General features: G+C 38.8%; 1 protein-coding gene across 3 annotated transcripts in view; it reads left to right on the top strand.

Annotated features, from left to right (window-relative positions):
* LOC131034013 (isoamylase 2, chloroplastic) overlaps positions 1-17,605 on the top strand; it is a 374,673-nt gene extending 357,068 nt beyond the window's left edge. For all 3 annotated transcript variants that reach the window (XM_057965350.2, XM_057965347.2, XM_057965346.2), the window contains one exon: positions 17,162-17,605. In XM_057965350.2, the coding sequence (XP_057821333.2) occupies positions 17,162-17,228 (67 nt within the window). In that variant the 3' untranslated portion in view covers positions 17,229-17,605. The remainder of the gene's footprint in view (positions 1-17,161) is intronic.
* Positions 17,606-18,854: the final 1,249 nt, after the last annotated feature.

Raw genomic sequence — 18,854 nt, 5'->3', positions numbered from 1 at the left:
CTTGAGTGGGATTACCACAAAATCTAGTATGAAAGGTTGCATGCCGATGGTGACCAGCTGGGCCATCAGGGTGCCGAGTGGCTTGATGCCGTGTTGGTCTGCACCTACCAAGTTGAACGTGGGTGGCCATAGTTTTGGCTTCCCCAGCTTCTTCCACGTATCCTCTGGCAGTACATTCACCCTCGAACCTCCGTCCACGATGGTGTCTTTGAGGATAGCCTCGAGAATTCCCATCTCTACTACAGCGGGATGCCGACCACTATTTAAGGCTAACAACATTGGGTCAGCCGAGGGGTTGACCGGAACTTCCACCCATGTGGCACGCAAAGGTGCCTGCGCAGTGGTTTGTATGGAACTAAAAATGGCGGTTCTTAACTGTGACATTGTTTCTAGAAGGTCCTTTACCCTTATAGGTACTTCCATCTGCAATACTTGCCCAATGATGTTATTTTCCACTTCTGTATGGGATGATGTACTCGCCACCTCGTTGTCCCGTCGTTCAGCTGTCATCTCACATTCAATATTGGCCTTTTTCCTCCCGTAATCTCTCCTTCTCCGTACGGGGGTCGGAATAAGTGGCCTTTTTCGTTTGGGCGCGGGTGATTGCCAGTATTTCTTTCTCACCAGTCTTCTCAATGTTGAGGAGATTAACCCTTGCCTGTGGGCAATTTGCGTCCTCATGGTCGCCTGGCCCACACCATCGGCAGAGGTGTTGAGGGGTGGCTTCCTTCGTGCAATCATAGGTGAAGTGCCCCCATTGATTACAGGCCCTACATTGGATAATTGGTCGTCCCTTGGCGTCATACTGGATACGGCTTCCGTTATTGTTATTGTTGCTATTCCTTCCGCCGCCACGTCTGTTGTCCCGGTAACCTCCAGATGATGCCATTATGTTGGTTTGCGAAGTTCTGACGGTCGGCTGCTCTTGCATGAAGAGAACTTGTTGGCTCCTGGTTTTCATATTGTAGGGACATTCCTTTGTCAAATGTCCCGCAATCTAACAAATGTCGCAGAAAGCCTTTTTGGGGCAGGACCCCTTGGTGTGTCCGTCACTCCTACAGTCGGTACACCACACGTCGTTTTCTTGAGTCTTACTTGTACTCCCCTTCATGGCTTTGAATTCATTCAGCATTCGTTCCATGTCCTTTTGGAGAGCGTGCACCTTATTACTCAATTCGCCACTGCTGCTGCTTTCCCCGTCAGAGTCTTCATCATCATCAAATGAATATTTATTACTTTTCTTCTTCTTTGACATTTTGTATTCGCTCTCTAGGTCGATCGCCCTATTGTAGGCGTCGTCATATGATGTAGGTGGAACGATTTTCATCTTCCTTCGGAGGGAATGCTTTAGTCCCTCCACGAACCATCGCTTTTTCAACCCATCTGCTGGTTGACTCTCCATTTTTCCCAGCAATTCCTTCAGCCTCCTGCTGTATGCCCATACTATCTCCTTGGTACCTTGTTTGGTACTATATATCTCCATTACAATTTCATTGTCATCACGGAGCAGCCAAAACTCCTCCGTGAATTCCTTCTATAGATTGGCCCACGTGACCACTTTTTGCTTGTCCACATCGAAGTACCAATCTATGGCAACTCCACGTAACGTGGCTGGGAACTGCTGTACCCAGTCATCCTGGTTTGTCACTCCGTTGGCGGACAAAATGGTTTCACATGTACGGCAGTGCCGTAAGGGGTCTTCCTTGCCGTCCCCTGTGAACTTTGGCAATTTTTGTTTACTCGCCATCTCGGGTCGTCTTCCTGGGGGCGACTGTGCCTGTGTCTGTGACCCTGCGCTGCTTCCTCTGGTGGCGCCGGTGGTGTGTCCTGCGTGAGCGACTGGAGGTACGGTGTTTTGCCTGTCGTGTGTGGCACCTACACCCGTACGGTTGCCCTCCCCTTCACTCCCACCCGTGCCCACTCCTAGTTCCCGTTGGTGATCTTCACTCCGTGGTGTAAGGGATAAGTTTCTAAACCGATCCCGAGTCTCTTTGACTAGATCTCTCCTTAACCTTGTTTCCTCCAGAAACTCTTCATGGCTCCACACCCTACGGTGTTCTGGTGACGCGTAGAAACTTCCCTCGGCTTCTGCACCCTCTGTGACACCTCCGTGGTTCCCTTCGGCAGGTCGTCTTTCGGCAAGTTGCCTCAGCCTCCGTCTCCGTTCTACTTGTTGCTCCAGAATCAAGGCCCTCTGCGCGGCCTCCCACTCTTCCGTTTCTGCTTTCTTATTTCTGTCTTTATTTAATATATTTGGCATAAATCACCTCCGTACATAGCAAGCACACACCATGTACACAATTCTTTTATTTTTTATTTTTCCCTTTCGACCACAATTTATATCAACATTGTGTCGGGATTATTACAGGGTTCAATTTCCCCTTCGCCTCTTGTTTCGTGTGCATGTCGTCGGTCTCTGGGTTCATCTCACCGACGGGTAGGCCCATTGCGTTTGTGCGCCATCCGCGTCTTCCGTTCCCGAGTACGTCTAGGCAACGGCACCAAATGTTTGCCCTTCGGGTAAACGGTTAAATGCAGAAAGTAAATGCACAGAACATAATGGAAATACATTAAATAACCAGTCTCTGTACTAATTCAATAGTCCATGTACATCAAGTGCTTATAACATTACATTTTACATGACTATCTCGATCCACTTCGAAGGAAAGGTACGCAATATATAATACCCGAAGGGGTGCGACCAACCGTGGCGTCCAATTGCCCTTCGGTACGACTAACTAACTGACCGCCGTAACTCATTATTACCGACGACAACATAAACATAATATGACAACATAACATAATGATTATTCCTGGCAACATGCCTCAAGAATGGTTGATTGCCAGAGCCCAACGTAAGGCTGCCACCAAACCGCCTATTGATCTAGAGGATATCTTCTCGCGCATGGACCAAGCAAAAGCTAAGGGGAAGGAAAAGCCCAAGGCATATTCCAGAGTGACCAAAGACGAGCAAAGGAACCGCACTCTCCACATTGCCACCTCGCCTGTAGACAAGCCAGCAGATCAGATTACTTTGGCAGATTATAGCATCACAACTGTCCCCATCGGACGAGCCACTAGAGCAAGAAAAAGAAGAATTTAAGGATTCAGTGCAGAATATACTCAGGCAGCTCGAAGAGATAACAGCTGAAAAGGACATGTATCGGGCTCGTGCTGAGCAAGCCGAGGAATACATCGATCAGCTCCTGAGGCCACTACACAATGCCTCTGAATCCCATATTCCCTCGATAGCATTGGCGCAAAGGACCACAACAGAATTTGAAGGAGTACGGGACACCGCAAAGGCCGTCAAGGAATGGATACAAGACATCAAGAAAAGGGGAGAGCGAATCCTTAAAGAAGTAAAAGAAATGGCCCTCCATCGAGAGCTCACTCTAGTCAAGTTATTAGAGGTAAAGAGGGAATCCCTTCACATGCACGAAGTGGCTGCCACTACCCTTCCCCTCATGAGAGCTCTTTTCTAGACACACGCATATTCCTACATTGTCCGCAATCCTAGATCCTCGTAGCATCAATGTTCTTAAGGAATGGTACTGGACTATCACCATGAAGAATGACACCAAAGAAATTATTGACAAGGAGAGTGACGCGTGTGAAGTGATTTTGGGAAACATGCAAGAACTAGGTAAGACCATCCTCCGATCAATGGTTTCGGGATGGATAAACGACTTGTCCGATAATGCAATCCAGCCGGACTGGGAAGAAAGATTGGGAACGGATAGGATTACCTATTCCACTAAGGACTTGAGTTTTGTTGGTCAGTTCCATTCAGACATATTATGCTTTGAGCGTAATCGCTCCAGCTGGAAGGACGGTTTAAAGCACGTGGACCAGTATCTCGAAGGCATGCAATACAAAATTCGCCATCCTCCCATGCCTCCATTCAGTCTGCTCTTCCAGTTATGTATCAGGTTCCAGGAATACGTTTGCGAGGAACGGGCAGGAGGTCGTGATTTATGGCGGGAATATTTGCATGGCGAAGATCAATTTCTAGAAAAGGAGTGTGAGACTGAAATAGAGAAAGTAATTTCTCAAAAGTGCTTTTTTCCCTCTAAATCTTAAAAGTGCACTTTTGCACCAAAAAGTGACATTTGACTTTTGGTCAACAAATGTAAAACTTTATTGATGCACCTTTTGGGATTATTTCAAATTGCTGTAATTATCCCTTTTTGGGTAGTTATTGCCCATTTTGGGGTGGTTGTTGATATTTGCATCCCATTTATGGGTATGGGCAGTCATGTTTATGGATGAATCTGGGCCATTTGTTTAGATTAAATCTAGGCCATTCATCCTGTTTTGAAGCCTATTTAAGGGACTGGTTTTCCCTCATTTTAAAAGAAGTTCTTGGATTGTTGCAAAGCTCTGGCAAAATTTTACAGGAATTAATGCAAAAGATTAAGACTGTTTTCAAGTTTCCTTGTGAATGCATGGTCTCCTTCTTCACTTAATTTAGAAATCTTTCAGTTATGTTTATTTCTTTTGCATAGCATTTACAAGCAAGCATCTGATAGAATCCTTGCAGTCCACACCATTATGGAACGGCTGATTGCCTTTCTTTCTGCATGGTTAATTTGGACCTTTCATGCTTAGTTCGGTTATCAAACACATACTATGAATGTAAAAGTTCTAATACCGTACTTGATAACATGAAAATCTTGTTTCTCCTTTGAAGATTGCATTGGATTTATGCAAACATTGTGCTTGAGTAGCTAGTGATGTTTAATCTAGTGTCTTGGAGGTGTCTGTCTACTTGACTGAATTTGCTATCTTAGTTAGAATTTACATTTCATCTCTCTCTCTCTCTCTCTCTCTCTCTCTCTCTCTCTCTCTCTCTCTCCCTCCTTTTTCCCCTTTTTTATCCAGAAAATCTGCAATCCCACCAAGACAATATCAACTTAACCGAAATCATTTGATAGAAAGATTATGAAAGTTTCGGGGAACCTATCTATAAGTTACCCATCCAACGCAAGTCCCCCTTGTGTTTCCAGCATAAACACATCAAGCCACTGAAAAATCCCGCAATCAAGACCTGACAAAAGAAACCTTGAGGTTGTCTCCTTTGATCAAACTTAGAAAACAGCATTAGAGACTTCCTTATCTCAAGAGAGAGTAGGATAATTAGTTGGTTATTCTATTCTGCGTTGGCCGTATGGAGTTTGCAGCAATGCGGTTTCAGACACGTCAACAGACTGCATCCTCCATTAGTGGGGTTGTCGCAAACTGCTCGTCAGTGTCACGCTGATCTATGGAGCTCACTGGATCGTTTTCAAAATCATCCTTTCCAACTCTGTCCTCTTCAAGTGCAAGGACAACACAGTTACCTGTTGTCACATCTTTTGGTGCAAGGATAGCAAAATCATTTGTTGCTATAGTCTGATTGACTAATTCACCTTGCTCAACAATTGGCAACTCCATCTCAATATCATCAGGAAGTGCAGTTTTGCATTGATGTTGAGCTCTTCTGTATTCGTTTGCAGCAAGGTAAGCACTCCACACTTTGTTGGTGATGCTCTCCTCTGGTTCTTCCGGCGGTCCGTATTGGGCTTTAACTTGACTGACTGCCTCCATGCTTAGTGAGCAAGCAAATTCCAAATGTGAGGTGCGGTGAATTCTGCACCACCAAGGTGACAACACGCTCTCCAAGCATAACTCCTCGAGACCAAACTGGGCTTCAATCCGATCCTTAAATCTTGTAAACTCATCAGTGTTGGACGGAGGACTGCAGATACCCGGCTATGCTAGCTCCTCTAGTTTGGGGATATCCCAGAAGATCATCTACCCCTGCAATGCCAACTCGACTCTTGACAGAAACGTCAAGCAACTCAACTCTTCGTGTTGTGTTGTACCATGAATTCTGCAATGAGCTGCAGATGTGAACTCGGATAACTGCCTTGGATACAGTTGCAAACTCAGCCTTTGCTAGATTTGGAAAATGTCAGGTTGCGAAGAGTCTTCATGAAGCGACTGACTCAACATATTAACTCAGAAATATTTTTGGTATTTTTCAGATTTTCTGATTTTTTGGCTTTTCTGGTTTAACAGGGATCTTTCATATTCCAAATATAGCATTTAAATTGGCTCAATGGACTAACTTGCTGCAAGGAACCAGAGTGGGAGGCCCTCGTTCTAGCGCCAATTTTGTTGACATGGCTAAACTCGCATTGCTACGACTCCATAGGGCCAACGCAAAATAGAATGCTAAGTACCCTATCCTCTCTTGAGATAAGGAAATCCCTAACGCTGTTTCAATTGATCAATGGGGACGACCTCAAGGTTTTGATTGCCAAGTCTTGACTGCAGGATTACTCAGTGATTGATGTGATTTGTTGGGAGCACAAGGGGCCTTACATTCTGCAACAAGCTGGTTTGTTGCAATTCTCAGATTGCGAAGTAAAAAGCAAAGAGGAAAGGTTTAGGAGACCTAAGGACAAGGATGATAAAGGTTGATGCAGCAGGTAGACAGATTTCGATAAACGAATTCTTTTTTTGCCAGACACCCTCACAACTAGACAAGAATGGTGCAAGCTCCAAGGGATAAAGGATTTTCAGACTGGAGACATTCATTTAGGCACCCAATTCTGGCGCAGCCTAAGACGAACAGCTGCAGGTGAACTAAGCACAGTTTGGGTTCAGACTAACCATGCACGGTGACCTACAATTAGCAAACCCCCAATGGTATGAAACAAAAATGCATCAAATACCGCTCTACACTTCACCATTGAAATCCCTGCACTCTAAACTTAACTAGCTGAAAGAAACCATGCAAAGAGAATGAAAATAAGATGATAAACACCAATTCAATGTCTATATATTGATTTCAGCTGCCATTACAACAATTTCTGCAGCATCTCTATGCTATTCCTAAAATCAAAGCTATTCTAACTTCTAAAATCTAACTACAAAATTCTAACCACAAAATTCTAACCTTTTACAATGAGAGGCATCCTGCCTTTTATAGATTTACAATTTGAACCGGTGGCCAGGATTGACTGCATCCAATGGTTGCAATCTGCCTTCCAGAAGCTGGCAGCTTTAACCCATGCCTATTAAACTCTCAGTCATCCACCCAACCACCCTTCTCAACTACCTACAACTGCTTGGATTCAATTTGGGTCTATTCGATGGTTGAACATAACTGTCCACAACTGACTTGTTTCCCCTTGTAATGTCCCCAACTTCGCAATCTAGAGAAACATATAAACAAGGACTAGCTACCATATTGACTTGAGATCATTGTTATCAATAAGTCAATTCCATATTTAATTCCTAGCGGGATCAAAAGGACTAGCTACCATGGGATGCCCGTAGCGCTTATCAGGCCCAAGGGCGGTACACTCCCCCTTGGCCCAACTGCCAGAAGCCCTTTGTCAACTGCAGCGGGTGGCCTACCTGACAGAGGCCTAGTTCCTGCTATCCCTGTTGCCTAATTCCTCATCTATCACACTGGGTTTGGATATGAAATTGCTTTATTATCTTGGTAGTGATCATTCCTACTAGTCCTTAATTTCATAATGGTGTTTTATTCCTTAATTAGTAGTTATAGTTTATTTATTAATTTGTTTATTAACTTATTTATTAAATTAATTATTCCATGAGAATTTATTCACATTGCATATCCCTACATATATATATATATATATATATATATATATATATATATATATATATATATATATATATACTCTGATTTTTATTATATTAGCCTCTAAACATTTGTATACCATTCATATACATGTTTATACTATATACTGAATTAATGAAACTATATACATTTGTATATTGGTAAATTTAATGGACATCTACGCTAGAGTATGTAACCCTATCAATTAATAAACAAACTTGTTGCAGAATTTATATTAACGGTGGAGTGACTTACCTAGCCCCTTCGGCTCTTGGCGTTCTCCTTCTCCTTATCTTATTCTCTCGTGCCTTTTCTTTCTTCCATCCCTTGCCCACGAGTTTATACTTTAATACCCGCGGGGGGTTGAGGCGGACCAGTCGGGGTCGTGACTGCTGAAGGAGTAAGCGTGGTGACTGTTGGGGTCACCGTTCCACCCGAAACTCTCTTTTGGCGCCTTAAAGTTTAGACGCACCGCATCACATATGATGTGTTTGTTGGGTGCAATACCCCCGAAAATCCCTAAGTTTAAGCGCTTATTACATTGTGTATCGGTTCTTATAATTGTTTTGCATTAACAAGGGGTCCCTTTTAATGTTAGCGTATGGTTGTAAAATCTTCATTTTCTTAATAATGTTTATAATGTATTAAGTTCTTTTTATATTGTATATTTATATTTTTAGATTTATGCATCAATAATTAAATAATAATAATAATTATATATTTAATTAACAATGCATTAAATTGTATAGTTATATTTATTTAGTATTCATCACTAATTATATATTCAGTTAACATCTTTTTATGGTAAAGTTAAATCAGGAGTTAAAACATGATTATTACATTAATATAAGACAAGGAGTCATTTCCGATTAAAAAAAAGTATAAATGTTATCTTTTATAATTACAAAAATGTGGGGTTATGACACCCCTTTGTTTCAAAATATCTTAAATGGGGCTCACAAGTAGTTTTACATTTAAACAATTTTAGTTTTCCAAACTGAATTTTCTGGAATTAAATCCAGCTATGCATTTCTCCGGAATGTTTACTTTGAGTATTTTGTATGTTCTTCCGTCTTTGGTGTCAGTGGTGGACTTTAGCTTGTTCAGCGGCACGCTTCCCAATTCTCGGTTTTACAATCTCGCGCTCTGCATTTTTTCTCCTCCAGCTTCTAGCTTCGCTTGCGATCCTTCCTCAATTTGCCTTTCAGGCTTTCTCCTGGTTTTTCCCAACGACACCTTCGACCTGCGAACAATCAATTTCAACCCTGAATCAATCAATTTGAAAAATTAATTAATTTAATTTAACAAACATTAAATTTCTTAGGCAAGGTCGAGCTTTTGTTTGGCGAAGTCGAGCCTGAGAAGCTCTTTGTGAGATTTCGAATTTCAAGTGAAAGCCACTCCTTTTGAGTTTAAATTCGGCCATCTAGGAGGTTTTGGGCAATTTGAGAGGTTTTTCACCCCTTTTGATCTTTTGGCACGAATTCGGACGTTCTTGCATTTCGGCTTTATGAGCCGATTTTGGAACTTAGATTCTTTTCCTCTTTTCTAACTTGTGATTTTGGGTGACTTTAGTCTTTTGAGTCTTTCTTTTATGTTTTGGTTGAATGGGGCCTTCCTCATATTTCGGCCATTTAGGCCGATTTGTGAGGTTGCTTACATTTCGGTCTCTTTCCCAAGATGCATGACTTAGTTCTTGCTTGTTATTTTGGCTGAATGGACATGTTTGCGAGATTTTAAGTTATATCGCCCTATTTCTCCTTTTTGGCATTTGGCAATATTGTGATTTTAACATTTTCGGATCTTCGAAGCCCTTTTTGGCAAACCTTAAACATATTTACCCCTTTTCGGCCTGTGAGGAGATTAGGCGAGCTTCTCCTTTTGGCTCATGAACTCCAAAATCGCGCGACTTATGTCTTTTCGGCCATGTAGGCCTTTTTGCAGACTTCAAACGCATTTATCTTTTTCTCGGCCTACATGGAAGAAATGCACGATTTCAAATTTATTAACCAATTTCGGCTTATAAGTCAAGTTTGTGAACCTGAGTTTTCGGGCTACTGAGTAAATGCACGAATGTGGTTTACTTTGCGAGTTGTGGGAGAATTTTCGGCCAAAATGTCGATTTTGGAAGTTAGAGTGCCTTCGGCCTTTTCGCAAGTTATGCCCATTTTCGGGCGGGAGGGCCCTTGTGTGAACTTTGATGTGATTTACACTTTGTTCGGGTATTGACGTAAAAATGCGAGATTTCAAATTTAGACATCCTCCCTTTGCAATTTTTGGGCTCCTTGAATGCTTTGCAAACTCGGCCTATTAAGGTGTTTTGTAAACCTCTTTGCCTTTATTGTTTTCAAGCTAATTGAAGGTTTAACACGACTTCTCTCCTAGTTATCTCGTCTTAAAAAGAAACTTCAGGTCTGTGAGAGATTTCGAGAGTTTCGATGTTTTCGGTTTCTGAATACTTTCTTTTGTCATTAATCCTCTCATATTTAGACGTGGGAGGGGCATTTGAAAGCTTAACGCCCTTTGTTTTCCTTCCACCTATTTCAGTCCACATGGTCATTTTGTGTGCTGAAGTCATTTGCTAAGCTTCTCGGCCTTACAAGCAGATATCGTGAACTTAGTGATTTCCAACTTCGGTTTCAAAGAGGATTTTGAGAGCTTTAGGCATTTTCTAGGAATTTCGGCCTACTTAGCCGATTTGTGAGATTTTACTCCTCTTGACATTTCACTCCATCCTCTGTTGATGATTTTCGGGTATTCACAGGGTGCTTGGAAGGTCCTCATTCCCCTACTTCGCGTGCAGACTTAAACCAAAAAATGGGGGTCCCTGTTTGATGAAAATGGGGTAGGGTGTGCGAGCACAACAGACTGAAGCAAGGATTGCAACTTGATAAAATTGGTTGCAAAGCGGGTTATTCTAGGACCAGCCAACTCTTTCTTACTTGTGAATTTCCTTAGAAGGTTGAGGACCCAAGTATGATTATATGTGTGCGCGTGTGTATGTATACAAATACTTCTTGCATTCTCTATACATGTTGTAACAAGGGATGTTTGCCAAGACCCTCCAATATGATGTTAAGGCAATGAATAGCAGGAGTCTTGAACGAAGAGGGTTGTCTATCTATAAGACGCCTACCTACAACAACATAATTTGCTGCAGTATCTATAGCTATTTGTATTATGTTTTCCTCACCCACCTCAGCCAAGACCCTCTCTGAGGCCTCAAAAAGGAACTCGACATTTTTTTGTGTTCTTGATGCATCAGTTGACTTCAAAAACACTGTGCCACCCAAGAAAGAAAAACAAATCAGCAATTTAGTAAATTAGAAATTAAAAATCTTAATCTTTAAATCAATGGATTACACAAAGTACAATTACCTGAGGAAAGAAAAAGAAAAGTCGACAATGTTCCACTTCTTCTATCAGTCCAGCCATCAGTCATGATGTTGCAACCCTTCTTCCTTGATATGTCACTCTGCTCATTGATTGTGGCTTTCATATCAGCCACCTTTTGAGTCAAAATGGAGCCTTTTATCTCCTCATCATTAGGGGCTATGAATCCCACACCACAAATGGTATTTGCATCTATCATATTTTGCCAATAAAGAGACCTAAAACACATTAAATAAACAAAATAAGTATTTTAAACTGAGAGTTTAACCTTAAAAACTTCAATGCCATATAGTCTTAAAAGCAAAAAGATCAATAGATGGAAGTCAAATTATGTATTTTAAGACAAAAATAATAATTACCTGACTGCATTGAATGGAATGGTGCAATAGAACCTAAAGTCTCCATTTGCACTTTTTTCAGTGTAATGTCCCCTAATAGGTTTAGACCTGTTTCAACCATAATTAATCAATTTCTATACACTTATGACTTAAAACTAACTTGAGTAGGATACAAATCTATCTTAACATGAATCTAGTCAGTGATATTGCATAGTTCAATCAGTCAATTGTTCATTCAAATTACTATATATATATATATATTTTCAGATAGTATTATAATATATATCTCACTGCAGAGCAGTTCTTATAAAATATTATTATTAAGCTCTGCATAAGAACATTATCGTGCTTCATATATTAAGCATTCATATTAAGCAGATCACCAAGAACATGAATGTTTCTGCCTGTCACTTGCTAACAGTTCCAATTCTGATCTAATAACTTGTAACGAAATGGTTGATGCTGTTTCTGATATATGCTTTCTTCCCTTGCAATCACTGGTGTTGCCCCTGATTTGTAGTTATTTGCTTACAACCGATTTATGCCAAATAAGCACTTGCACAAATGAGCAGATCTAATCAAGGATAAAAGTTTTTTAAGTTTTTCCAAATCGATCCTTGAATGAATGATGGGAATGTCTTCTTATATTTGCGTTCTTGAATTATGAGTCACATTGGACAAGACATGTCTCATCCCCTTTGGTAATCGCCACTCTCCATAATAGCTTCTAATCAGATCGGTTTCCACATAATGTCTAATGCACCCCTTCATTAATCGTAGCATATTCTTGTCTTAATGCTAATCGATTAGACTCACATTCTAATTGCCTCCTTTCATTAAATAATTGATTGGGTTCCAGATCACCCCCTTCCATTATAGTTATCGTGTCTCATCATTAATTAAACCTTGCATGGTATTAACTCTTAATCATTGTTTAGTCTCTTTATCAGATAAGGTGATCGCTTATGTATTAGTCGATTATCTTAAGTGGATACTCTTAAGATCGTATCAATTCTTTGATGAGAACAATATTCTTTCTTAGTTGTCCTTTACCCTTTGATACCGATGGTCCTTCAAGTATCGATAATCTTCCTTCCTTAATCGGTATCATGGTCAATGATTACCATTCATTTGCTGACTGTATGTGTATTAATTTGGATGTCGATTTATGATTAATATGATCACCAATGTCCATTAATTGCTTTTGATTATCAATGCTTGGATGCTGTCTGTGTTCAGATTTCTTCCATTTTAGTTGTCTTAATAAATATTGTATTTTATTATTACTTATTTATTTATTTATATTATTATATTATTATTATTTATTTTATTCGAATATTTCAAGAAAGTTGTTAGTAATAAATATTAATTAAGTAATAATATAAATAAATAAATTTCAAATAATCATTATTATATTAATTAATAATAATAATTGCTTCATTTAGGATATATATATATATATATAGAGAGAGAGAGAGAGAGAGATGACATTCAGCCTCATGCTTGTCCTTGTTCCAACCCATGCTTTCAAGCGATGGTTAGGAACTTGGAGTCGTGCGTGTAACAAAATATGAATATAATTTGGATGAAGATATATGAATTCGAGGCCCAATACTTACACCACCACTACTCATAGTTCCAGGAAATGGAGAAATTGAAGAACTCTCTCCACCAATGGCTGCCTTTTTATTCCCTTTTGCCTCTATTTTAGTTATTTTTGCTGCTCAAAAGTCTCCAGTTGACTTTGCACTTTACATATAACTGGATAACACAACCTGGCCAATATATTTTCAATGAATTTAAGGACCTTTTTACATTTCTTTGAATTTTAAAATAGAAAACATAGACTATAGAAAACACAACTGGAATTAATTCACACACAATATACCAGCAAATTAAGGAATTAATTCTTTGATAACCATTTACAAATACATTAAAGCTTAATGTAAGGAAACTAACATAATAATACAGTGAACAACTTTTTATTTTCTTTTATTAATATTTAACAATGAATAACGAAATAGCATGTGCTCAAATAATCATTTATTTGTAAAGATAATACAACTTCAAACTACCACTGTCCACCCAAGAGATGTTTGAATAGAAAAAATGGACCTCTTTCAATTTAAAATCGCTTATAATTAGTGTCTGTTTACAATTCTTTTCTGCTTTTACCCACTTTGCAATTATTACTTGGAAATCCTTGTGCCTTTTTTCATTTTGTGAAGACATTTCTTCAGTTTTTGACTGGGTCCTTCATTCCATTCTAGTGTTTTTATGTGATACTGCTATATTTGATGTAATTTCTGTTCCATTGTTGATTCCATTTTAGCTGATTGTGCTAGTTTTATTATCCTTCCAGTTGAACTTATACTCTTATGGAGCTGTTTTTTGTTCTTTTTGCTATCAGTTAGAAATAAATTAAAGCTCAAATGTAAGGAAAATAACATAATAATACTGTGAACAATTTTTATTTTTCTTTTATTAATATTCAACAATGAATAAAGAAATAGCATGTGCTCAAATAATCATTAATTTGTAAAGATAATATAACCTCGAACCTAAGTTACCGGTTCGGGTTCAGTGACTGGTTCGGGTTCGAAGAACCCAGTACGCCGGTATGGCAAAATTTTGAAAAGGGGTTTGGGTTCGTTAGTACAAAAACATGTAAACTATATATAAATGCAGCATATAAGCATGAATTAAGATTAGCATGTCACATAGCATCATATAAACAACAAAACCAACATAAACTTGTAATCATAGCATCATGATCATACCATAACAGCATCATATACATCAAGTTTAATATCAAATTGATAAAATATTCAAGTATCATTGTTTCAACTTTCAACAATTTAAAGTTTGATCATCAAATGGATTCTCTAATGGGGGTTTGGGGCAACACCCCCAACGGGGTCAAGGGGCAGCGCCCCTTGCGGGGGTCTGGGGGTAGCGCCCCCAATGGGGTCAAGGGGCAGAGCCCTTTGCGGGGTCGAGGGGTAGCGCCCCTTGTTGGTACTAAGCAGCGCCAACACCAAATTACAACCTTCAAACCCACACGGAACTCCATGGCATGCATCAATTTTCTGCTTTTTTAAGACGTCAGGAACAAGGCCAAAGAAGTCAAAATTCTGATCAAGGTGCATTCTCCCGTACGGGAATTGTGTTTTCTGACTTGTTCTTTCGTACAGACTTGTGCTTCTCTCTTGGTTGTACGATGCATAGGTGTGTGGCTTGAGACATAGGGTCATTTAATTTTTTTATGTGGTGGAATTCAAAAATAAATAAATTTTGCAAAGAAAAAATCCTTTTTTGGGCTGTCAGACCCCTGGGTTCGACTTGGGTCCTCTTGGGTTCGACCCCGGGTCCTCTTGGGTTCGCCCTGGTTCGAACCAGGCCTGTGAACCACGAACCCTGTCCGAACCATAGGCAAACCAGACCCGAACCCCAAACCCAGACCGTACCGGACCAGTACCAGGGGTCTAGGGGGCCGAACCCAGTAACTTCACCACTGTCCACCCAAAAGATGTTTGAAGAGAAAAACATGGACCTCCTTCAATTCAAAATTGCTTCTTCTCAGTGTCTGTTTGAAATTCTTCTCCTGTTTTTACCTGCTTTGCAATTATTACTTGGAAATCCTTGTGCCTTTTTTTCTGTGAAGACATTTCTTCAGTTTGTTGACTGGGTCCTTCATTCCATTCTAGTGTTTTTATGTGATACTGCTAGATTTGATGTATTTTCTGTTCCATTGTTGATTTTATTTTAGCTGATTGGGCTAGTTTCATTATCCTTGGTTAACTTATACTCTATGGAGCTGATTTTGGTGATTTTTACCATCAGCTTCTTGTAGGAGCTATATTTGTAAATTTTCCTCCAAGATACCCCCCAGCCCCTCCCCTGCCCTGTCCCCAAAATATAAAAGTGAAGGCATGCTCCATATTATTTCATGCATTCTTGTCACTCTCCTACTTGTCATAGTTGTAAAATAAAGTTCCAAACCCCCTAACTTCTTTGACCCTCTTAATTTGCAACATTTTTGACTTGCACACTTTCTATTTTGAATCGATTTATTCCTTTTACTCCACTTGGGGCTCACCTTCATTTCTCTATTTATCTACACTTCAAAAGTTTTTAGTTTCTTTTCTTGATATGAAATTCATCCCCATGTTTCTCATGCTACTATTCTATTCTTACCCTTTCTCCCACTTTCCTTACTCAGAAAACAGCAATAAATAGTTTTCTTCCAACATTCACTTGTTCAAGAATTTGAAATAGCCCGAAAATGATTCTCTATAGAAGTGACTATCCCGTAGCTCACATAGGTAATCTAACACCCATGGGCATTTACTACATAGTATGTGATATGGATCCTCTTTTCTATCTAGTTCTCACTAGATATTTTGACAAAGCATCTAACAACAAAATCTCTAGCTTTAGTTAGAAGAGTATAACAACCAATAAACATGATTAGTACAAAGCAAATAAACTAGGTTGGTAATTGGAAAATAGTGGATTTTAAGTCTGATAAGATTCCTAATAAAAGTATTTTTCCAAAAAATGACTTGAAGTCCTTGTTGTTAGGTGCAAGAATCATTAAAAGGCCATCAATGCTTTCAAGGTGGCAAGGGCCATTTTTTTGTAGAGTGAGAAAATACTTGGGTGCTATTCATTTTATACTGGACAAATTTTATGCTTGATTCCAAATTTAATTGAATGTAAAATTATATCAATATAATTGTCCAAATATTCTATGCCTTTCTTCCCAACCACTAGAGAAATCAATACTTCCAATGCATTTATCTAGAAACAAGCCACTATGCTTGCCAAGTTCTCCTGAGATAAAAATTCTAACTACCAAGGACATTAGAAAGCACGAAGGATCTTGGATGTCTTTCTTGTTTTAGGTGCTACAAATCATGTATCGAATGAGGATCTACCATAGGATATTCACCAATAATGGCAAAATCCATCCACTTTCTAGCTAAATGGCCTTTATGTTATAATATCACTAATAATAAATCTTCCACTACTCTGAGAAAATGTTCATAATTCCCAAGATAAGTGGTGCACACAACCCTTTTGAGCCCCCTGATTCCCTCATGATACTTAATATTTATTCTAATCTTGGCAAGTCATCAACCAAAACAAAGTAGACCACTAAAAGCATGAAGCGAAATTCATAGAGAGAAATTATAGCTTGAAGAAGAATCATCAATCTAAGGTTAAGATTGTATTTTGAAATTTTTTTATGCAAAAAATGCTATTCTATACATAAGATATTGTAAATTAAATTAATATATCTTTTATGCACATAAAATTATACTCTATAATTTTCTATCAGCTTAGTCCTTGCACCTCCTTCCGGTGCAAGTGCTACTGGCTAATAGCATTCCTGTATGATGGATTGCATGCAATAGACCTCGAGATTCTAATAAAGGAAGCACTTGCTTGAATCATTATCACTTGTAAGTTTGTTTTCAATCCATGAACACTAATTTGCTTTGTGGTGTCTATTCCCAATTGTATATGACACTTTTTGAAAAGATTTTCAAATGTCTTTAGCAGAATAATACCTTTGGCAACTTCTTTGCCCTTTGCTTTCCTTTTTGGATTGAAATTGACGTATGTTCTATTCTTCTAGATTGGATTTTTTTCTTAGAATTCTCAATTATTCTGTTGCATTCAGTACTTGCGATATTTGTTCTAATACATGTAGCCATTATGTTTAGAAGCAATAGTTTATGATAGTTATATTTTTCTAACATTTTTTGCAATTTCACTGCAGATTTACAACTTACGAAATAAAGCCCCACAGCTGTGTTTTGTTTGAAGCTCGCTCAAATAAAGATTAAGATTGATCTGAACATTCTGTCGTGAAAAGGAAAAAGGCAGACGATAGAAAATATGAAAAACACTTTATACGAAGTGATTGATTCATATATGACATGTTGAGCATTCAGTTAGAAGGCTTATTGCCTATCGTTGAAAGTGAGATTGTATTATACCTGTTTAATTATATCATGAAATTGGTTCCATTTTGCTTTAGTACATGATAGAAAACAAAGTACATATATGTAATCTGTGAATGCTCTACTTTTTATATTTGTAAGAAAATAATTCTATTCTACAAAGCTTTATGTATACACATAGAAAAAGATTCTATGTACAGTGATTCTTAAAAGAATCAGACGTAGAAAATTGCTAATATTTGATGTAGCTTTCAACTGGATGAAGATGGTGCAGTACCAATGGTGTTTGGGTTAAGTTCCAGAAGTTATTTTAGTTAATTGGTACTAAAACCTTGTGGAGAGCTGATGCTGAGCTCCCAGTTCCACCGTTACGCAGACTTACTGGGAGTTCCACCCCTAAAATCACCGCACAAGCAACCCACCTCCAGTTCTATATTTAGGACTGTTAGTTCGTTATGCGAATAATCTTTATTTTAGAAAAATAGTTTTTATTATTATTTTGCTTAGAAATAAAGCATGCTGTGCATGCAGTTAGCTGAATATGGTGCATGTAATGCATGAAGTGCAGTTGGAGAGGTTGCAACCTCTTTAAAAACTGCTCGATTGTAATGTTTGAAGCAGACAGCATAATGTAAACAATTTTGAAAAAAATTTAATAAAAGACGTGTTTGTGTCAAACTTTTTTCTTCTTCTGTATTTCTTAATTCTTGTGTTTCAGTTTCTACAAGTGGTATCAGAGCAGGTTGTGTTTGCCAAGATTTATCAAGCTAGGTGAAAAAGACCAAAACACCGTGAATAAGAGCCATATTCGAGGAGCAGGTTTGTGGATAAAGTTTAAAGGCAGACTGATAAAAGAAAGCTGCTGGAAATTTCTTGGTGCCACCTATCAGACGAAGTCACCAAAGACCAGATTGTAGAATAAAGTCTCAGTCACAGCTTTGAAAGAAATTATTGGTGCAGCCATAGCTAGAAGCCACTGTCCATATTTTACATGCCCAGTCAACTATTTTGAAGTCGCTTTTTTATTGGAGTTCGCAAGAATAAGGAGGTCATATTGCAATCCAAAGGAAATCGCTGCTTTGTTTGTTTGCTGGCTTAGTTTTGTTGGCTGCCAAATTAGAAGTGATTGGACCAGTTTTGTAAGTTTGAAAAGATTAAAGATTTATAAAGACAAAAGGTGACTGATTTGGTGCAGTCCAACTATAGTGCCCATCAGTAAAGGTAATTTATTTTATTTGTGTAAACAAAATATTAGTTCTGATGGGGAAAAAGGTGAAAAAAGAAACAGCAAATTTAATTTGTGAGAAAGATTATTTGAAAGAGGAATTGATGAAATTGAAAAAGTCTAATTCAGATTTGATAGAAAAGATAATGCAGTTAGGAAGAGATATTTATGAAAGTTTGTGAGACTGATATTTTCAAAAAGAATTGGAGAAAGTTAAATAGGAAAATGGAGAATTAAAAGAAATGTTAAAGATGTTTGATGAAGTCCAAAAGAATTTTGAAAAG

The sequence above is a fragment of the Cryptomeria japonica genome, chromosome 2 (genome assembly GCF_030272615.1).
Source record: "Cryptomeria japonica chromosome 2, Sugi_1.0, whole genome shotgun sequence".
Classification (NCBI taxonomy): domain Eukaryota; kingdom Viridiplantae; phylum Streptophyta; class Pinopsida; order Cupressales; family Cupressaceae; genus Cryptomeria; species Cryptomeria japonica.
Note: the sequence above shows the minus strand (reverse complement) of the source record. Positions and strands in the feature narration are given on the sequence as shown.